At 34.0% G+C, this 23,229-nt stretch overlaps 1 protein-coding gene and 1 pseudogene across 1 annotated transcript; both read right to left on the bottom strand.

The window, feature by feature from the left end:
• Positions 1-1,246: 1,246 nt before the first annotated feature.
• On the bottom strand, positions 1,247-6,675 carry LOC126707590 (putative polyol transporter 1). Its single transcript, XM_050407312.1, has 3 exons — positions 6,394-6,675; positions 5,578-5,924; positions 1,247-2,478 (listed from the first exon to the last, which is right to left on the bottom strand). The coding sequence occupies exons 1-3, from the start codon at positions 6,542-6,544 to the stop codon at positions 1,393-1,395; spliced, it is 1,584 nt and encodes a 527-aa protein (XP_050263269.1). The 5' UTR covers positions 6,545-6,675; the 3' UTR covers positions 1,247-1,392.
• An 11,966-nt stretch (positions 6,676-18,641) lies between these two features.
• Positions 18,642-19,256, bottom strand: LOC126705083 (acetyl-coenzyme A carboxylase carboxyl transferase subunit beta, chloroplastic-like; annotated as a pseudogene).
• Between the last annotated feature and the right edge of the window lie 3,973 nt (positions 19,257-23,229).

The following is a 23,229-nucleotide window of genomic DNA, read 5'->3' as shown; positions in this document are numbered from 1 at the left end:
GGGATGTTCAGCATAAGATTTTTCTCAGGGTGATACTGATGAAACTGAGGCACAGTGTCCTCGGTCAATCATGCTCCAGTCCGAGGTGTACCTTGCCTGGCAATTCCTAGGTTATTGGCTACTATGAACATGCATTATAGCGGTTCACTCAATGGGTTTTGGGCTAGGTATAATGTCATGAGGCCCGGGCTCGTGGCCTTAGCAGGCCTAGGGTTTGGTTTTGGGTAAGTGGGTTGGGTCCGTGGGCTGTAATGTAAAGTTGGTGTCCAAGGTCTAAGGCCCAAATGGGTCCAGGGGTCCCGTGCCATACGTATACTATTTCAATATTATGATTCTATGAGTAGAGAAAAGACCATCTTAGCATTGGATGTTTGAAGATTTAAAAAAGAAGAAGAAGAAAGAAAGTAAGAAAGCAATGTAAGGTCCCTTTTTCTCTACTTTTTCGGCAATAAAATTCAATCAATCCACTTGTTCTAAGAGGTACCACATCACAATACCAAATTTCCTTGTTCACAAAATAATAAATAATAATAAAAGAGAGAAAGAATTAAAAAAAAGAAAGAAAAAAAAAAGAAAAAAAAGGTAGGACCAAAGAAACAATAACAACAGCCATTGTTCTTGCTCATCGTGTGAAAGGAACCAACCAATCAAATGGAAAAAAAAAAAGTCATCCAATATAAGTAAGAAAAGAGCACATTTCTAATTACCACTTTCCCTTCCCTTCCCCAATAATTGGAGCCCCTTCTCTCATTGTTTTTTTTTTTTTTTTTCTCCAAATTCTTAGCTAAAATTATACCTTATAGGACCCCAATTCAATTTACACATATTCCCATTTGTTTAGTGCGGCTAATTCTTAAGGGCTTTAAAAAAAGTCATCATTATTTGTTGTTATTGGTATATTCTATTTTCATTAAGAGAAATATTATGTCTATAACGTTTTTACAATACTTTCACAACAAATTATATGTGGTAAATTGTTACTGGTTGTTATGAATGGATAAAAAAATAATTTAAGTTGTGAATTCAAATTAAAATAAAGAATGACTTACCACATAAAAATTGTTATAAAAATGTCGTGAAAATGTTACGTATAGATCACTTTCTCTTTTATAAAATATTGGTACCTTTGCTTTTAATGCATATTTTACATTTTCTTTTAATGCACGTTTCCCCAACATGGCAAACCAACCCAAACTTTTGACTCATTGCTTAGAAAACATGAAAGATGATAAAACAGAAAGACACATTTTAGTAAATTATGTTTGTCATTCATATTTCATAACATCAGTTTTATTTATTTATTTATTTTTTCATGCATCTCACATCATTGTTATGAAAGAAAGCTAAAAACATATCTACCAATAATACCCTTTTTTACCCAAACCCCTTAACTTACTTACTCCCCAATTGAACTTGACCATTAAGTCCATTACCATTACTAACTTCCTTATTATTATTCCTATTCTTAGGAAAATTCCACTTGAAATCACCAAAAAGCCCCTCCATATCTTCAAGGGTTCTACCCCGTGTTTCAGGTAGCACGTAATAAAAGAACACCCATGACACCAAGGCAACTCCAGCGTATAAAAAGAAGGCCCCACCAATTGTAATCCCTTCATACAGTGAGATAAAAGTCATAGATATGGCCCCACTTGTCAGCCTATTCGCTGCCATTCCTATACTCGTTCCCTGAGCGCGTAGCCTCAACGGGAAAATCTCAGAGCTATAAACCACTGGACTGGGTCCCATCCCAATTGAAAAAAATGCCACAAAAGCCAACAACATAGCTACGCTCAACCCCACAGCCCATGTGATTTTATGATCAGAATGATCAATCACGGTGAGCCCAAATCCCAAGGAGGCGAGTGAGAATATCATCCCAGCCACACTGCTCAAAATCAACGGCCGCCGTCCAATCTTATCAAAGAAAAAAGTGGCTACCAAGATGAACATGGTTTTAGTAAATCCCACGGCTACGGTAGCGAGTAGCTTGTCGTTTGAGGAAGTGATTCCAGCTTTTTCGAAGATCCTAGGACTATACAGAACCACTGAATCAATCCCCGAACACTGTTGGAAGAAGTGGATTCCAACGCATGCGATTAAAATGTGACGAACGGACGGTGTAGGATGGACGATCAGTTCTTTCCACACACCTTCACCGTGACTGTGTTTTGGGACTTGAACGATGTCGTCTGTGAGATTCTCGGGAATCCCAGCTGCTTCCTTAATATCCACTAATCTGATTTGGGCTTCTTCTACTGAGTCCGAGGTTTTGTCCAAAACTCGCTTCGCGTCACCGAGTCGACCCTGCATGACTAGCCAGCGAGGTGACTCGGGCATCCATATAACGACGGAGGCGAGTATCACAGCTGGGATTGCACCCACTCCTAGCATGACACGCCATCCCAAGGGTGTTGGTAGCTTTGAGCATACGTAGTTTGACACGTACCCCAACAGTATGCCAACATTGACAAAGACCTGTGTATTACAATCATAATCAAACCAAGTCGCATTAAAAAAAAAAAAAATTAAACCAAGTCAATTAGTATCATTTATGAGTATGACCATAAAATATGTAAGATAAGATGATTGTACTGTACTTTTTGCTGCTAACTTTATTTCTTGATTATTTAAAGGCTTAAAGTTGTTTCCATAAGAATTAGGCGTCGAGCCAAAAATTTTTGTTTGGAGATCGATTTGTGTTGCTAATTTATTAGTCTATAGAAAGTATAAAGTTTTATACACATACACAAACACATGTATCTATATATACACACAAAATTAAATATTTCATAGAATTAAATTAATTTTTTACCATCTTCCATAGTGAAATCTTTATAATTTTCATTTTCAATATAAGTTACCAAATTATCTACCATTGTGAGTAAAAAAATTTCAATTGAATTAATAAAGTGTTCAAAGACATAAATAAAACTTTAAAAAATACGATAACACATTTTACCATAAAAAATGAATTTGAGAAATACATTCTCTACAAATTCATTGTTTTGGGCTTTTTGGACCTAAGTCCATCCATCTTTTAGGCTAGGGATTCAAATCTGGTTCTTACAATTACTGTTACTAGCTTTAATCTAAGGTTACATTTGGATTGGGCTGAAAAATCCAGCGTTTGCGTCTGGCGTTTTTTTTTTTTTTTTTTTTTTTGCACGCGTTTGTGAGACTTACAGCTACTGTTCATGAACAGTAGCCACAAAGTTTGACTTTTCTCTCTCTCTCTTTTCAGTAAATCAGTGCACATCGTGCACTATTCACAGACCCACAAATTTCACTTTTCAACAACTTTTTCATTAAAAATGGGTCCTACGGTACTATTTACACATTTAAAAATTATTTTGCTACAATATTTTTTAGTTTTCAGTTTCAGTTTTCAGCTGTATCCAAACGGACCCTAAATATCATCTTTTTCTATTATTTATAAATTATATAAAATAAAATAAAATTGTAATTACATTTACTTGGTTGATTTTTATTCATAATAAAGTATTTTGGAAATTTTTTAATGATTTTCAATTATCCAAAAAAAAAATTATAAATTGAGGTGACAAAACATGTGATTAATAACACATTAATAATATAATTAAAAGATATATCAATTTATGTAGGTTTATTTAATAATATTTTTAGGAATCCTACTGTGGAGATTTCAATCCACTTTAAAATGTATCATTTCAGTGAGAGGAAGAGCCCATTTTAATTAAGTCACAAGCTCTCAACATTAAAAATAATTGTTGTATGAAATTTTTTTCTAATATTAGATTTTTTTATATAAAATAAATGGTTAAATAGTTACAACTTACAATAATAGAGGAGGAAAATTTTGAACATTCGACATTTTAGATAAAAATACTAAAGCTCATAAGATCTTGACTTTTTAATACTAGTATTTGTATACTTTTTTTTTTTTTTTTTTTAATTTTTTTGAGATGAAAGACGTAGTCTAAGTCATAAGATCTTGATTGGAAAATTAGATAAAACAAAAGAATTTATACTTGGAAGATCAGACTTCATCCAGACTACGAGAGGAAAAGAAAGCCTTACTCATTGAGCCAAGACATGTGTAGCTGTAATGCCTTGCCTATCCAAATGAAAGAAGGAAAAGCTCTATAAAGAGTTAGTATAAGACCGGGTGTCTTTTAAAAGGTGGCCAACAAAGGATTGGACTATATCTCCATGTTTTAGGGAATTCATAACAATCTCTAAGACTCATTCAAAGGTAGAGTGGTAGAAGCCCAATTCCTGGGTAATGATAACTGCTCTTATTGCAGCTAGCATCTCCAAAGCCATAATGGAGGGTGGTTATTGAGTTTTTCTGAAAATGCAGCCATGATTCCACACTTGGAGTTTCGAATAACCATACCAATACCATCCTCGCTTGATTCGTCGAACATTGAAGCATCAAAATTTTCCCAAACCCTATCTTTTATATAATTTAAGTTTGCTCTTTTGTTCCTACCTACTACAGTCGGTAAACCCATATATTTTTATACTCCTTTAGAATAATTGTTTCCTGAATCCAAAAAGAAAAGAATCCACAAGCCCAACTGATAAAAACAACTTATCTAAGGGGACAATCTGCCTTCACTAGGACAGAAACAAACATTCTACTGTGTAGGAGAAGTTGGTAGCACCCGAACTTTCACTAGCGACAAAGAAACAAAGTCTGGATACTTTTTATAATTGATTTGTAACAATAGTCATTAGTAGTTGCAGTGCCTGCTCTATAATAGAAGCAACTAATGCAGTCGTTTAAGATCACGAGTAGAAAAAAAGGAACACAAATTTTAACCAGTATGGTTTTTTTGTTATTTATTATAATAGTATTAATTAAGTTCAAATGAAAAACAAGAAGAAGAAAAAAAAAAATGAAACATGTGACATTCACAACATTTTTAACAATACTTTCATAATAAATTCTAAATTGCAGGTTGTTATGGGATATTATTGATGGTAAAAAATTAATTTCTATGTTGGGTTCAAATTAGAACCAATAACAACTTAATATTTCTCAAAAAAAAAAAGAAAAAAAAAAAGAGCAATACACAAAAAAATTTATAACATTTTTCACTGCTGAGTTTGCAAACTTTTATTAGCTCCTAGCTAAGTTCACCACTAACACACTTTTTTACTTACTATTATTAATTTGTCACATTAACAGGTGTGAAAAATTGTCAAATTTTTTGTCTATAAACTTTCTAAAAAAATAAAAAGTAAGTTATTCATATTAATTAATAGTAATTTTACATCTAAAATAAGATAATAGAATTTAAGTAATATTTAATTTTTAAAAAAATCATATTTAAATATATAAAAGACCATAATTTTCGTTTTCACTTTAGGTCTCTATCTGCATTAAGCTGCCCTTGAGTAGTTGTTTACTTGTACGTTAGTTGAAAAAAAAAAAAAAAAAAGGATTTTTAAAGACATTCTAAAAAACAAAAGTTGTGTAATTCCATTTTTGTCAAAGTAACTTATCCAAACACTACTACTTTTCTCCGAAAGCACGGTAGAAATAAGCTGTAGTTTTAACTTAATGAAGACAATGATTATACTACAAACCTCAAAGAACGAGGTGAGGAAGCCACGAGTGGAAGCCGGAGAGATCTCAGCTGTGAAGACAGGGGCAATCATGCATGCATAGCCCACGCCGATGCCTGCGACAAAGCGACCAACCATGAGAAATGCATAGTTGGTGGAAAATCCCATGAGAATAGCCCCAGCAAAGAAAATGGCTTGGGCCACTAGTATGGTGTATCTCCGGCCTATCCAGTCGGAGGTTCTGCCGGCGGCCCATGAGCCTATGAGTGAGTAAAGGTTAATAATTCCGGCGAGGATTTCAACCTGTAAGTCTGAGATTTTGAGGTCGTCTTTGATGTAAATTAAAGCTCCACTCATTACACCAATATCTGAAAGCAACAAACAATCACATACACGAGGAAAAAAATGTAGAGATCTAGTGCATTTGTATTGGTATGATTGCAATATCACAATTATATATTCAAAATAACATTTTCCGGAGAAAATAAGGTATGTTTCGACATGAAACATGATAGACATGAGTTATTGAGGAAGGGTAAGACTTCTATTCAGTGCTTGAGATTGAGATATGCACTTGACTATTTTAAGACATTTGTTTAGTGGCAAACCAAACCCGTGAAGAGTTACCCATGTTTCGGGATAAAGTATGGCGTCCATTGACAAAAATGGAAACTCATTAGCTAACGGAAGTTGAATGAATAAACAGGACATAATAAAAACTCTTGAGACAGCCAACAAAACAAAACTGTATTATGTAATCAACGACAAGTGAATTGGAAAAAGCGTATAAAAAAATGTTACATGTATATTAACAGGCCATAGTTGAAGATTACTGACCATAACCAAGTAAGACAGAAGTCATGGTGGCCAAGAGAGCACAAGTAAAAGCATATTTGTTAATTTTGGGTTTCTTTGGAGGATCAAAATCCATGGTAATTTTCTGGGGTTGGCCGGAAATGGCATTAGTTTTGGCTTCCCGGTCAGCCATATTGATTAGCTATGGAGAGATTTGAAGATAAGGAGAGGCTTCTATCACAAGGGATTTTGCTTAATTTGTGGTGTTATTTTGGAGAGAAATTCAAGTGGCCATGAACCAGCACAGGTTGGGTAATGATTGAGGATCAGTGTGGTTATATCAAAAAAATCTAGGACCGCATAAAATGCCATTGCCACAACTATCCACATGGCAAACTGTTAACGGTGAAAAAAAAAGATCCACATGAAAGTGATATTCATCTAATTATAGTCTAATATGTAAAATAATTGTGGCAAAAATTATAGCATTTTATATGTTAGTAGAACTACTCGTACTTAATTATATAGACCAATGCTCACATCACCATGGGCTGTAAAGTCCTATAAATGACACTCTTAGTACAACATTGTGGACTTGCAGTACCACAACTTATTGTGTATGATACACCATATAACAACTGTAATTGCCGAACCTGTATAATATATATTACTCATCTCATCTCAAATTATTTAGCCTGTATTTCATTTTGAGATATTCTAAAATTATGTTCTGTTTGAAAAATAAAACACTATTAATTTATTAATATTTCCTTTATGCCCTTAATTTATTTGTGAAACATTTTTTTTTAATTTAAAAAAATTAAAAACCTAAATTTTGAAATCCACTATACATGCCATCTTTATTCAAATTAAATTAAAAAAAAAAAATTTAGTATTGGCAGTTGGCGCCAATACCAGAAAAAAAAATTTCTTAAATAATTTTTTGATAAATTTGTTTAAGGGTAATTTAAGAAATTCTTAACTTTTTTTTTTTTTAAAGAGATAAGACAATTAATGATGTTTCCCTAAATAATTGGGTTTTTCTAACTAAGCCAAACAATTTGAGACGGATGAAGTAATTAATAACCTGTATGTTATTATAAATAAAGTATCAAATACATCTAATGATCGAGATACGGTCCATTTTTTCCCTAAAATAAAAAGAAGATATGGTCCATTTTTAATTAATTAATTATATATATATATATATATATATATTTATATTTATAGAGGGTTCAAATTACATCAACAATTAATGTACTAATTTTTTTATTAGATACAAAATTTGACAAATCCACCATTGAATTAAATATTTTTTATACCCTAGCCTCCATGCATGTAAAATTTCAAAATAAAAAAAATAAAAAATTATGTAATCTATTAAAAATATCTAAAATTTTAAATAAAAAAATGAAATTAATAACATCTTATTGAAATTCATATTAACAAAAAAAAAAAAAGTAATCCAACAATATAATTTTCAAAATATTAATCCAAAAAAAATTATATAACTTTGTATAACCTTTTATATACTACCCCCCTTTTGTTCTATTTATTAATTGAATTTAATCTGTTGATTAAGGCAAAGTTCCATAAAAACTCCTACCTTCTTCCAAATATCATGAACAGTTCCAGTAGGTTGAGTGCCCCTTTCAAGGAAATATAGAATAGTAGGAACATTTAAATAGGTTTGATTCTTTATCAGATCATAAAAGCCCACTTTCCGAAGAGCTCTTCCTTCTCTTCGGCATCAAGCATCAATTGCAACAGTTCAATAAACCACCCATTGGGATATTTATCACCAAGTTGAGACGAATACTCTATTGTAGAGTCAGGAAATTCTTTGGGGCTGAATCGAGGTATTCAAGAGGAGTAGGTTGCTTCGGTTAGATACTGTCAAGAATTCTTGACCGTTGAATGGGAACAGCTACATCTTAAAAGTATTTTTACCTTCCAATATTTTTCTATTGGAGCTTCCCTCATTCCTTTTATTGAACATAATGATGCAAATCAAGTTTTAATGAGTTCTAATATGCACTGTTAGGCAGTTCCACTTTCCCGATCCAAAAAGTGTATTGTTGGAACTGGCATGGAACGCCAAGTGGCTATATTTAAAGAAGTAAATAAATAAAAACTTCTAAAAACATATATAACATAAAAATTACTACATAAGTCAAATAGGATACTCAAATACTTTTTCGTATCTTGAGTTAAAAAAAAAAAAAAAAAAAAAAGCTTATATTATATTCTATTAAGAAAAAAATAAGTAAAAAAGTAAAAAGAAAAATATGACTAAATAGTAATTACAATTATATAATTATCAAAGGACTAATAAATAAGAAAGGAGCAATAATCAACTTAGCATCTCACTCCTTCATGCATGCTCCACTTGGCTTGGGGGGATATAGCTCAATTGATAGAGCTCCACTCTTGCAATTGGGTCGTTGCGATTATGGGTTGGATTAGGGCTGTCCAGTGACCCGGAATATTCGACCCACCCAACCATACCCGCTCGACCTGAAGGTCCACGAGTGAATCTGAATGCATGTTTGGGTTGGTCACGGGCCCTGTTTTAAGAAGACCTGATTATTTGGTTCGGGTTTTGGATTACATAATAAAAAATCCGAATAACCTGAACCGACCGAATACTTGGTAAAATAAACTCATAAACCAATCTTCCACTCACATCATATAAGTCTCATCATGTGCTTTGGTTATTGGTTAACGTATAGTGGAGAAGAAACCAATCTGATCAATTATTTTTGGGCACAAGTTCCTAATTCCAAATCTAGCTGTTTAAACCAATTCAAGATTCAAATTCAATGGTTATGATTAAACTCTACAAAACTCTAGACAACCCTAGCACAAAGACATCATATCACTTATTCAGAGCAATTACAAATCAACGTTTAAAATTAAAACTAATATCACAATCCAACGGTCACAATTAGAGGTAAAGTACTTGATTAGATATCTCAATGACTCACATGCTCAATCTCTGAATCTCATATCCCAATCCAATACAATCCAACGGCTTCAAAGTCTTACACGCTCGCTCTCTCTCTCTCTCTCTCTCTCTCTCTCTCTCTCCTGTCTTTAGACTCTTCATCGAATCAAGTTAATCAACAGCCTTAATCTCTCTTTAGTCTTCACCTAATCACCAAATCCACAGCCTCAGACCTCAATCTCTATATCTCAATCTCATATCTCTCACTCTCAAACTCAGACGTTCTCTCTCTCTCTTTCTCTAGAAAGGCACTAGCTGAAATGATTATAATTGATGAGTTGCCTTTTAGGTGTGTTGAGGGGTATGGGTTTAAGAAATATGTAACTATCTTACAACCTAAGCTTCGTCTAAAGGATATTCCATCTCGTCAAATTGTGGCTAGAGAAGTGATTGAAATTTATAATAGTGAGAGAGAGAAGCTAAGGAAATCCTTGAAGGGTTGTAGGGTGTCTTACTACGTACACATGGACTTCTATTCAAAATTTGAATTATATGTGTCTCACATGTCACTTTATTGATGATGCTTGGAAGTTGCATAAGAGAATTTTAAATTTTTGTCAAGTTGAAGATCACAAGGGGGAGACTAGGGTGCGTGAAGCTGTGAGGTATGTGAAGTCTTCACCCAATAGAAATCAAACTTTTAGGAGTTTTATGGAGAGGTTACGTATGGAGTCCAAGAGTCTTCTTTGTGTACATGTACCTACTAGGTGGAACTCAACTTACCTTATGTTAGAAACTGCTGAAAAATTCGAGAAAGTATTCCTTAGGATGGACTTTGAAGATGATGGTTATTCATCATACTTTAGGACCAAGGAAGATAGTGGTGGTTTGAGATCTCCTTGTATGAGTGATTTCCAAAATTGTAGGGCATTTGTGACTTTCTTGAGGGTTTTTACAATGCAACAAAGAAGTTCTCTGGCTCTTTATATGTTACCTCAAATGCCTTTTTTGATGAGATCTTTATTATTCAGGAGAGTATTTCGCATTTAGTTAAATCCCAAAACACCCTCTTGAAATACATAGCCACAAACATGCAAACTAAATTTGAGAAGTATTGGGGGGAAGGTGATAAAATTAATCCTCTTTTGTATGTGGTTGTGGTTCTTGATTCACAAAAAAAATTGAGGTTTTTGAAGTTTTCTTTTTCTGAAATTTATGGGAATGAAGTGGGGAAAGTGATGGTTGATAAGGTGAAAGATATTTTGATGAAGTTGTATAATTTTTACTGTTTTGTTAATTCCCCAAATGTGTAAGAACCAAGTGGGAGTGAGAGGCCATAAATGATAGGTGATGCTAGTGATCCATATATGATGGTTCACTCTTGATATGAGCTTTTCTTGGAAGCTGAGCAATTTGTAGGTTGTAGTAATGAGGTTGAAAAGTATTTGACTAAAAATTGTGATGGTAGAAAGGATGTGAATTTTGTGGTATTGGGGTGGTGGAAGGACAATTCTAGTATGTACCCATTGTTCTCCAAAGTGGCTAAGGATGTGCTGGCTATACTAGTTTCGACTGTTGCATCTGAGTCAACATTTAGAACCGAAGGCCGCATTGTTGATCCATTTTAAAGTTCCCTCTCTTCTCTCATGGTTCAAAACCTTGTATGTGCACAAAATTGGCTTCTAGCCATACTACCAATTTCGCATTGCCAATGAAGGGATGAGGTTGAGGAATTGGAGGAGGAATTTCCTAATTCAGGTAATTTGTTTAAATTCTGGAACTTATTGTCTATTAATTATTATTGAATGTCTTATGTATTCAAACAAAATTTAATATATTGTATTTATTTCCTTTTCTTTTCTAGTTTTAAATCAACAATCATCATCAAGTGCATCAGTAAGTACCAGCTCCAAATTGGGTTCTAGCTCATGCAAACGACCCTTAATTAGTGTTGAAGATTGATAATTGACTTGGTATGTTACTGCCTTTGGCCTCTTACTGTTATAAACTTGCTGCCCTTTCTATTTGGTCTTGTATTTGGTAGTAATGTATTATTTGTTAAATATTCTTTTGTCTTTTGTAGGAGGAATCATTTATTTTGTAAAGGAGGCAGCCTTTTGGGAACATTTTGGAAGCTCTTTTGTAAATTGCTTTTCTAACAATACTAGTCTTAATGCTTATAGAAAATAAATCCTAGGAATCATATAGGTTTTCTTTTCTATTAGTTATAGACTTATTAACTTGAGTATTTGTCATTTAATGCTTGGGAAAAGCTATTTTTTGGAAATACCTGTGGTTTTTCATAATTGTAATTAATTATATTGCTGGGAACATTGTATAGCCAGCAAGGTTACTGCAATACTGCCTTCTTATGATTTACTGCCTTATAAACTTGCAGTAATCTAATTTCCTTCTCAGCCTATATGGCTTACCTATTATATATCTATTTATATATATATATATATATATATAGATGGAAGTATTGCAATATAGATCTGTAGCTTGTGCTTGCTGTGGTTGGCTTATTTGTTGTTGGAAATATTACTTCTTGTGTGGTTGGTAGGTGAAGGTTTAACACAGGTTAAGCTACTGACTTACTGCCAGGTGGTAAAAATAGGCATGTTTTGTGTATTGTTTTGCTATTTTGTCTAGGTTATTTTGCTGTTTTAATTTTTGGGTAGTCAATGTGGCTGTTTAACAAGTCACAATTGGTGAAAATAGGATTTGGTGAAAATAGGATTTTGTGTGTTGTTAGTTGTGTTGTGCTCTTTGTCCAAGTTTTACAATATATATTGATGTGTTTATTTTTCATGGTCATTGTGTGGATGCTTAATAGATGTGGTAAAAATAGGCATATTTTGTGTGTTGTGGTGGGGTATTTTGTCCAAGATGTTTAATGCTTAATAGGTGGTAAAAATTGGCTATTTTGTGACCTGTGGTGAGGTATTTTGTCCAGGAAGTTTATGTTCTGAAGGCCCAATGGATTTATAAGTGAAGTAGTTGCTTAATTTAAGTTTATCTTGAAGGTCTATTTATTAAAAAAAACAAAAAAAAAAAAGAAAAGGAAATGGGAGGTCTAATTTGTTTTATATGGAAAATTCAAAAAATATAACACCCAAGTAATTTTTAAAACTGCCAAACTCCTTAATTTGGGCTAAAAGGGTTGAAAAAATTGAACAAAAATAAATTTCATAGAAGTCCAAAAATTGGGCCCATTAATGGCCCAAACCCGCCTAACCGACAACCCAGAACCGCCCATCCGGTGGCTCGAAGCACCCAATCCAACCTGACTATTCAATCGAATACGGGTCTAAGTTCCAACCACTTGACCCAAACGAGTTGAGTTCGGTTCAGGCTCAAACCCAAACCGACTCGACCCACGGACAAGCCTAGGTTGGATGTCTAATTGTCCAAGCGATAATGATAGTATCTTGTACTTGAACCGGTGGCTCACTTTTTCTAACTAATGGGAAAGAGGACTGAAACATGCCACTGAAAGACTCTACTGAGAAAAAGATGGGCTGCCAATTTATAGCAATGTCATTTTGATGTGTAGTCTCACATGGCAAGTATCCGTATAAACCAATTATTCAAGCATCCCCTCATTTTTTGAGTTACTTTTCAAGTGTTTAATGAAATACTAAAGTGGTGCGGAATCAAATGTTAGAAAATTCATTTCTACTAAATAATGCTCCCAATAAACTCGATACAGTAGTTCCAATTGGCCATTGATACACGATTCAAACCATTAATATTAATTTCTTTCTATTTTATTTGTTATTTTATTATCTTTACTACTATTGCCAAATAAAAAAAATTGACTGCAAATACAAATAGCTAAAAAGAAAGGGGGTGAATCCGCACTTAGGAATTATTCAACCCTTAAAATGATTGTCTTAGTGTATCGTGTAAATTCCTTAACATGAAAAAATTCAAATAATCATCTGTGGTGGAACAAAATATCTTGCAATTTTGCCTCGAATAGTTTATTGTTTTTGGTTTACAAAGGAATGTTGGGGTGATCTTGTAGCTCCTACAGGGTGGAGACAATGGGGTTGGCCCATGGATTTTCCTTCTTTTTGCCACAATTCGCTCAAAGGGTTGAAGGGAGATAGTGCATCAAGCTGCTTGCAAGGGCCAACTTAATCCTCTTTCCCATGGATCCCTCATGGGATCCCTATAGGAGAGTCGCTGACTCTAACTACTGTCCATGTACAATCCATACTAGATCTGACCAATTGCCCATCACCTCCTCTACATTCTTGATAGGCCATCTTTGTCTCAATAGAGTTTTTCAGTGGCATGTTTCGGTCCTCTTTCCCATACATATTCTATATATATATATATATATATATATATATATCTAAAAACTGAAGCATAGCATTTATTATTACTATGCTCTAGTTGAGTCATATCAGCGTCCACCTCATTATCATTTTTTTTTTCCAATTTTCCTACAATTGTTTTTAACATTTACTTTTTATTTTAATTTAATATTTACATTTTTTCCAATCTTTCTCATTCCCTTACCTTTTCATCTCCCCACAATCCTCTACATTAATATCATTCTTGCTCTTTCTCTTTATCTTCATTTATTTTGTCTCTTCTTATTCACACATTTTTACTATAAATTTGTAACTATTTCTTTCATTCTATGCATAGTTTTCTCTCACAAAAAAAGTTTTCTCTCTCTCTATTTCTAAATTTTTTGGTGGATTTTTTATTTTTCTTGCATCTCTGCTTTAGGTTGATAAATTTTTGTGTTCTTTAAAACTCTTCTTTGGTTTATGCAATTTAGTTTTGTTTTTAAATTTTTTTTTCTCTCTTTAATTGTTAAATGTTATCCTATTATTGTTCTTTCTTATAACTCTAATTAATGTTGATGGTTCTTTCTTACAAAGAAAAGAAAAGATTGAAAACAATTGAATTTTGTATAGACCTGTACCTAAAGGGGACAGGAGCCTTTGTTTTTGGATTAGAGACAAGATATTAAAGGGGCATATCCTTTGGCCATTGCATTGCATTTCTTAGAGGATAAAAGATAAAGCATGTCATTATAGGAAAACATTTTGGGTGGGGATAAGGGCAGCATTTTGTTTGCTCTAAAAGTCACAAAAGATCCTATTATAAAGGAAGCCCACAATCATATCACATGCTTATTACACTAACCATGAGCATAGCCCATTATTCTCCCTCACCATGTTTTTGCTACATTTGCATTTAGCAACCTAAGACTAGAATTTATTCCCCAACAGAAGACTTGTAGAATCATTCAGTTTTTACAAGAAACTAGCTACAAACCCACGCGATGTGTGGGAATATAAATATTATGTAATGAAGTGTAATATATAAAAAGTAACAATTACTTCAAGTATTGTCTTTTTTTTTCAAAATATTTTTACACGTATTTTTTTTATTATCTTTTTATCTCTACAAATATATCATTTTATTATTTTTTATTTATTTGATTAATATTTTTTTAAGGCAAACCATTTTCTTCTAACTTTGTTGTAGTGTGTTACATTTGCCTAATATACAACTCATTTCTTAAGGAATAAAGAAATTATCATAATAAAAAAAAATCATCACAAAATTACAATGTTATCTTAACCAAAATTAAAATAAAACTAAAGAAATAAAAAATAGATTTTATAATAATTTATCAGTCAAATAATTGGTAGGCATATTCAAATTCCTATTTCCAAAAACAACTAAGTATTAATCCAAACCAAAATTCAATCAAACCTATAAAAGGGAAAAAGAAGACTTTCTAATGGGAAATTAAAAAAATACAATACTAAAACACATATTGAAAAAAAAACTATCAACCTTAATTAAAGTTATAAGAAAGAACAAAAATTTTTTTTTTGAAAGAAAGGTAAGCGAAGTTTTATTAAATAATTAAGGCAAATCTGACTGGAATACATCATCCAAATTATTAGGTAAATCCTCTTCCCAAACATCAGTGTCTGCAGCTAAAATTGCTCTTCTAGCTAGGCTGAGAGCAAACCTATTCCCTTCTTGTTGTACATGCTGAAAATGACAATGCCTTAACAGACCCCCCAACCTCTTAGTCTTATCTGTGATATGACCAAATAAAGTATTGCATCGTCCTGAACCCTGCAAGGCCTGTATAACATGAAGATAATCCCCTTCAATTATGACTTCGAACAAGCTCAGTTCCCTCGCAAACACCACATCTTTTCTGGCTGTTAGAGCCTCAACCACCTCCACCGACATTATCAAATCCACTCTCTGACTCAAGGCAGCCATAACATTTCTTGCATGATCCCTAAACACGACTCCTATCCCAACTTGGTTTGTGCCTTCAAACAATGCTACATCAAAGTTAGCTTTGTAACTCACAGCAGGCAGAGGAGACCAGCGAACATGTGGCCATCGATTAAGAACTTGCAGCTGCTTATGATGGACATCCTAGAATTCTTGAACCAACTCCTTAGCTTTATCTCCAATCTCATGCAATTGCCATGTATGTTGACGCTCTCTCAGTCTATTCCTTCTCTGCCACAAACACCAAGCCACCATTGCGAACAAAGCACACTGGAAACCCGAACTAGCATTGAATAGAACCTCCAAAATCTCCATGAACGACCTAAAATTTTTCTGTACCAAGAAATTGAAATCTAGATTGGACAGCCATACGGACCGTGCTTGATCACAAAGCCATAAGCAGTGCAAGAGAGTCTCCGCCTGGTCCCTACAACCATCACAGGTATCATTGATAGAAATATGCCAAGACTTCCAATTTTGTTTGGTAGGAAGAGAATCCTTTGCAGCACACCACAGGAAATGTATAATTTTATTCGGAACTCTAAGCTTCCAAATCTTCTTCCAAACACTCTGTGTGGTAATCGGGGAAGAGAAGCTTGGCAGTGAGAGGTTTTCAGCTTCCACCAATAAACAATAGGCGCTCCGGACACTGTAGTCCCCATTATGAGTTAACAACCAAATCAGAGTATCCTTGACCCCTTCTTCACTCACATATATCCCCCTCACTTTCTCGGCTTCCCAAGGTAGGAAACAACTAGCCAATTTATCGGGATCCCAAGTGCTAGTATTTGGAGAAAACAGATCACAAACCCGAACCACAGAAGAACTTGCTCTAGGGGACACGATCTTGCTGCACGTTGTGTTAGACAGCCATTGGAGATCCTAGAATTTGATTACTTCTCCATTCCCAACCCTCCATATTGCTCCCAGAACAAAAATCTTTTATGTGCAATTGTTCTCTTTATTGGTATTTGTAGGGTTGAATTTATTCAACTATGTGTTGGCTTTATTCCATATCAAATTTGCTTGAAATTCAGCATTTATAAATCCTGTATTTAAGTGGGAATAATGTAAGAGTTGTGTGTGAGAGAGTGTGAAGAATTGATCAAGTGTGTACAATCAAGAGGCAACTCGCGAGTGGTGACTCGCCAAAATGTGTCTCCCGTGTGGAGCATACAGGAAGTTGAAGGGCCAAGACAGCTAGATCACTACAGGACAAAAATTAAAGTCTGACCTTTCTATTATTTGGAAATTGGAACTTGCAACTCATCCCAGTCGCGAGTGACTTGCTAGTGCACCCTGTTTTGCTGAAAAATGACTTTTCATGTTCCTTCTCAAACCCTACTATAAATACCTTTATACCCATGAAATGTAGAGAACTTCCAGAGAGAATTTTGAGCGAGAAACCCTAGAGAACAACAAGATTTATTTATCCACAATCTTATACATTTGATTCTCCAAATTCCTCTACTCTCATCCTCTCCATTGTCATACCTATGAGATGATCTTAAACCAAATCCTTACCTCACCACATTCTAAACAGTGAGCAGGTTCTTGGTGTTTGGGAAGTAGTTCAAGAGAGAACCAATTCATTTTGGTTGATGCAATGGGCTAATTGCGGGATTCGGTAAGCTAGAGAAGACAAAGTTAGGCATAACCCTCTTAGAGCAAGAAGCTTGGAGGGCTTAGGTGCATCGGGTAAATTAGGCTTGAAGGATCTATTATTATTCATGTATCCCAACTGATTTTTAATGGATCATTTTACTGCTTGGAGGGCGGCAGAGAAGTTTTTCGCCGAGTTTTTCGATTTCTTCTTCAATAACACGTGCCAGTGTTATCTTGCGTTTGCTTTTCTCTATCCCTTACTCTTTGCTTATAATTACTGTTGTGTTGTGATTAGATTATGGCTTAGGGTAGTTTGCATATTTGGGTATAGCTTATATTTATCATTCCGCACATACATTGTTTGAATATAAGCTTGTTTTGGAATATTTGTATTTGGGGGTCCAAACATTCACAAGTGTTTTATACACTAAGTGAGTTTTCAGTATTTATTGTTATATATTTTATTTTTACTTTTTTTTTTCTTCTCATCTTATATTATTCAACATTTAAAATTCAATCACATCTTCAATATCATTAAATTATTTATATTTTCTCTCTTTTTTATTTAAAAAAAAATTAAACATGGAATATTTTATTTAAATTCAAATAAATAAAATTATTCTAAAAAAATTGTACTTTTTTTTTAATTTTTTAATTTTTTACATTTACACTTTGTCTAACCTTTCTCCTTCCCTTTATCTTTTCATCTCCCCAATACCTTCTACCTTAATATCACTCTTCATCTCCCCACATCTTCTATATCATTAAATTATTTATATTTTCTCTCATTTTTATTTTAGAAAATTAAAATTTTACTATTTTACTTAAATTCAATACATAAAAATGTCCTTATAAAGTGGGGTAATGCTTGGAACACACTCATTCTCAAACCCAATACATCAAAGGAAAAATATAATACAAAACAAATGACAATTGGGAAACACTAAATTAAAAAGATAATAATAATGAGGATATCAAACAAAATATAACATAATGAAACTAATAGTTATGGATATACTAACATAAGGGTAGCAAAATTAAATGAAAAAAAAATACAATGCATATTTAATTCAATATAATCATCATCAAATTTTGGAAAACATAGGTTGCCAATGGAGAGAGAGAGAGAGAGAGTAAAGAAAAAAAAAGTGATAAAGAGTACATAATGAAAAAAACCAAATGTAAATTAGTAACTGTTAATTGGAAAACAAAGAGGTTGTAAGGAGAAGTAAAAAGATAAAATAAATATGACTATACAGAAAACATTAAAAAATTTACAATGCAATAAAATCAATGAGGATGGAATAGCTGTTGGGTGGTTAGGACACCCTATCTTTAGAGATAAGGAAGGGCGTGAACTTTTTGTATGTTGTATGCCCACTTTTTTTTGAAACATTTCTGGTTGTTTTGGTAGACGGAGACGGTATTGTTAGAGCCGATGGTATGATTAGGTTGAATTGGCCTTTTGGAATAAATATTCAGCTGTTTGTGAGCCCTCAAGTACTGTCGTATTCAATATTTGTTCAATTACTCTTTTACCTGCAAATTCAATGTAAGCAGTGGGTTCAGTAATAATGATATCGTCCAACATACCAAAATTGGCTGTCACCCCACTTGTAGTAGGAGATGTAAGGATTGATACATGGAATAACTTTTTCTTTGATTGATAATCATATAAAGCGGAAGCAATTTTAGCCATTTGCATCAAGCTCAAACTTCCCTCTTGCATGCGTGCTAATCCGGAAGCACAAACTAGAATAAGAGGCAAAACCCGATTGGTAGCATATTTGATCAAACAAGTGATCTTCTCGCCAACTATGGAGCCTATACTACCACCCATAAGCTAAAAATCCATAACTCCAATTGCTATGGGAATACCGTAGAGTTGACCTGTGCCTGTTTGAACAGCCTCAGTTAATCTTGTTTTTCTTTGATAAGAATTAATACAATCTTTGTAAGATTCCTCTCCCAACGAAAATTCAATGGTATCCACAGAGGCCATATCTTCATCCATAGGAACCCAAGTACCTGGATCAATCAAAAGTTCTATTATTTTTACCATCACTTAGGAAAAATTATTGAGTGCTTTCAGAGTACTGCGGCATGGTACTCTTTCCTACTTCATTAACACTCACACAACTCTAGTTTAGTCTATGGAATTATATATATTTTCTTTCCATCACTCTTTAAGTTGGATCCACCATACTAGTGTGAGTTATAAATCTTATTTTTATGGCTCCAAACTTAGATCGGATGTGCCAAAAAGGATTTAATATCCTTGGATCTCTTTGGTTCTAAACTCGTAAGTTCATCAATAGAAACATGTCAACTTTTGATCTCCCAACACAAGGACATCCGTTTTGATCTCTGCACTCAAATGGTAGTTGGTCTCATGCATGGAAATGTGGGATCCATGAATGACCCCATCTTCATGTGAATGGAGGCTGGAATTTTTTCTTAGGGTTTGTGTTACACAATGGGGTTACATGGTCAACTCTCTCCCTCACATTCCCTTCTCAATCTCTTTTTTTTTTTTTTTGAATTCGAATACAAACCTTTAGACATCTTCTTAAACTAGATAAGAGGGAGGATGTCATTGAATAAACTCAAAATTGAGGTGATCAATTCAAGAAACTTGTAATTAAGAGCTTGTTTGGATAGCATGAAAATTGAGTGATATCACTCAGTTTTCATGATCCATCATCCAAAACAAGTGAGTCCACAGATGGATGATTGTTTGGCTTGGTTTTGAATGATTGTTTCCATCACTCAAAAACTCAAAATTTTGGGTTTGGATGATGGAAACTGAAAACACAATTTTGGTGTTTTCAGATGTTTGAGTTATGAGTTTAATGGCAGTTTTGTAATAAAATACAATTAGTGGAACCCATGGTCAGAACACACGTTGCTCCACCACATTTTGTCTGATGCTTTCTTGTTCACTTTTTACCTCCCAACGTGATGAGACCTGAAGCATTCTTCTTCTTTTTGTCTTTTACTTCTTTCTTTTTCATTCCTTATTTTCTCTTTTGTTTCTTTTCTTCTTCAAGGTGGGTTTTTGCACTTAGTTTCTTCTCTCTTTTCTTTTTTCTTTTCTTTCTTTCTTTCTTCTTCACTTTGGTTTCTTCTCTTAGCTGCTTATTCTTTTTTTTTTTTCTTCACGCGGTGATGGCAAAGATGCCTGAGTTTGGGTCTCCAATCTAAGGATTTGGTTTTGGGTTTTTTGTTGTGGTTGTGGTGGTTTGAGGCTTGGGCTGCGGTGGAGCTTGTTTGCTTCGATTTTTTGGTGGAGGTTGTGGTTTTGGTTGAGGGCTGTTGGTGGGTTTGGATTTTTGATTCATTCGGATTTTTTGGTGGAGGTTGTGGTTGTGTTGAGGGCTGTTGGTGGTGGTGGTTGTGGTTGTGGATTTCTGGGTTTGCCGTTGGTGGTGGTGGAGCTGGGTTTCGATGTAGCTAGGTTTGAAGAGTAGAAAAGAAAAGGGACGCGGGTAGTAACCATAATCTTTTGTGTAGTGTCAGTGGGTGGGTCCATCATTTTGGCAAAAAAGTGGAGTTAAAAACTGAGATACATGACTGAGTTTTGTGACCAAACAAAAGTGTTGGATTTTTTGAGTGATAGTGGGGTTTAGGTTATGAGTTCTGAGTTTTGAGTTTGAGTTATGAAAACTAAGTACCGAGTTATGAAAATTGAGTGAGCCCTAAACCAAACAAGCTTTAAGCCCCTAAGTGATTCTATCTTTTCTCGCATGAACGGAATATATGTTTCAAAATAATGTTAGGGACGATACAACAATTTTGATAATCATTAACAAGGTTTATTGTGACTGGAGTAACATCACTTTAAGATGAATCCACTATTAACATCACTTTTATCATGCACAAATCAAAGGCTCATGGCAACCTATCTCAGCAGTTGTGAAAAATATATTATGATTGTATCCCTATATTTATTGTATTGCATGTTTCAATCCTTTTATTTGAAAGCAACAAAAAAAAAAAAAAAAAAAACCTTCATGATTCAGGTTATGTCAATGCCAACTACTTTTTTTTTTTTTTTTTTTTCTTAGTGTTAATGTTAGCCCAATTTTTGAAATTTAGGAATGAAAAATTGCCTAATTGGGGTTATATTAAATGTTTGGTCAAAGGCTGAGACTGGATCTGTGCCAACTCACTTGAATTGTTGTTCCAAATTGAATACATGTGTAGGGTTTGGCAGCTCTTTAAGTCTACTTCTTTCTCTCCAGTTCAACACTTCCAAGACATCACGTTTTTTTTTAAAGCAACTCAAAAATAAGTCACATATTTCTTTATTATATGATTTTCTAGTCTATACGAGTGGAAAGTTTCCATGTACTCATGTCACATATAGCTATACTTGCACATGTTTTTGTAAAATTGTAATGGAAATGAATGTGTATCTCTTTTGTTTTCATGAACGTGAGAGTTTAAAAATAAAAAATCGTGTAGAATCGGGAACTTCCATTATAATCCAAGAATAGAAAGCAGGCCTAGCAATTTATAATGTTATACTGGTAGAACCATATTAGGTTGGTAATTAATTGGACTAGTAGTCAGAGTCACTTTAGTATCTTAAAAAAACAAAAATGGTTATATTGCTCAATAGTTTGATGGTTTGTTATTAAACAAACATGGTGATATTGCTCCTTGGTTGATTAAGAATTTCAATTTTTGAGAAGTATCATGATTCTCTAATAAGAATGGTTTCAATTTTTTCAAATGAACGGCATGAAGACCTATTAATTCTAACAACTTATTGCAAAGTTGATCATTTGGACCTTTACTTTTAGTTCATAAAATTGGATCTTTGGACCTTGAAAGAAACATAGGAGTTTCCCGTTAACTAAGAGCATCCGCATCAGTGGATGCAAAATTTTTGTAAATTTGTACATCTAAAATCTCATTTTTCTATTTTACACTCTCATTTTTACAAAACACTTACATCAGTTTGTCTATTATACACATTTATTCAAATAAAATATTCAATCCGTACAAGTTCTATGCCCAAAGCTCCTCCTCCCACACAAAAATGAACTGGGTCTCCAGTGGCTTATCGGATCCCCATTCTTCCCTCCACTCACCATAATCTCCACCATCTGATGCATCCACGCCCTCTCTCCCTCCAACGCTCCGAATCTCCTCAAAGAATTAGAGGATCTTCGAGCTCTGCTCTTGAAGGAATTCGACGTGATCGGAGCTTTTGTGATTGGAAAACCCGAGTCAGAACCGAAGGTTCGCGAAGCTATTGTGCTGCTCATAGGTTGAGGAAGTTGCTCTCTAATGGAGATGGAGATTTGGAGAATAAGCTGCTCTCTAAGTCTGTTTGGGAGATTGGCTGTTTGCTTCATTGCAAGGTTCTGATTTGGTTTCCGGTTTATTTTCCTGTGAATGATCAGTGGACTAAGGTGAGATCGGTGGACTAAGGGAGAGATAAAACGAGAGAGAGGTGAGAGTGAGAAGCTGAGAGAGTGAGGTGAAGGAGAGAGAAAAAAATTGGTGTGGAGCATTTTTGAGGCAAAATGTGTAAAATTGGTGTCTTTTTCTATTATGCAAGACTTTGCATCCACTGATGTGGATGCTCTAACCCTAGCTATTGGACCAAATAGGATTTTCCAATTCCTATAAAGCCAATTACTAAAAAATCATATTATAACTTGTATATATCCTAAGGAACTTTCAATATGAGTGGAAAGTTTCTATAGGAGCTTGATTTAGGTCAGCTAGCACTTCTTGTTTTTACCAATGGAGATGTTAGGGGCTCAAATTCACACCACCCCCCGCCCCCTTGCGGAACTTGTATATATCCTAAGTTTAGTCTTTGGTTAGACTATAATTATTCTCTTTTTTGTTCTAACCCTAGCTATTGGACCAAATAGGATTGTCTAGTTCCTATAAAGCCTATTACTAAAAAATCATATTATAACTTGTATATATCCCGAGGAACTTTCTATATGAGTGGAAAGTTTCTATAGGAGCTTGATTTAGGTCAGCTGGCACTTCTTGTTTTTACCAATGGA

The sequence above is a fragment of the Quercus robur genome, chromosome 11 (assembly GCF_932294415.1).
Source record: "Quercus robur chromosome 11, dhQueRobu3.1, whole genome shotgun sequence".
Taxonomy (NCBI): Eukaryota; Viridiplantae; Streptophyta; class Magnoliopsida; order Fagales; family Fagaceae; genus Quercus; species Quercus robur.
The sequence above is the reverse complement of the archived record's forward strand: the minus strand, read 5'-3'. Positions and strand labels throughout refer to the sequence as shown.

Coding starts and splice junctions, on each gene's coding strand:
- LOC126707590 (XM_050407312.1), bottom strand. CDS start 6,544: ATGGCTGACCGGGAAGCCAAAACTAATGCCATTTCCGGCCAACCCCAG. Junction 5,925..6,393: donor TTCTGTCTTACTTGGTTATG/GTCAGTAATCTT, acceptor TGTTGCTTTCAG/ATATTGGTGTAATGAGTGGA. Junction 2,479..5,577: donor TCCTCACCTCGTTCTTTGAG/GTTTGTAGTATA, acceptor TGTAATACACAG/GTCTTTGTCAATGTTGGCAT.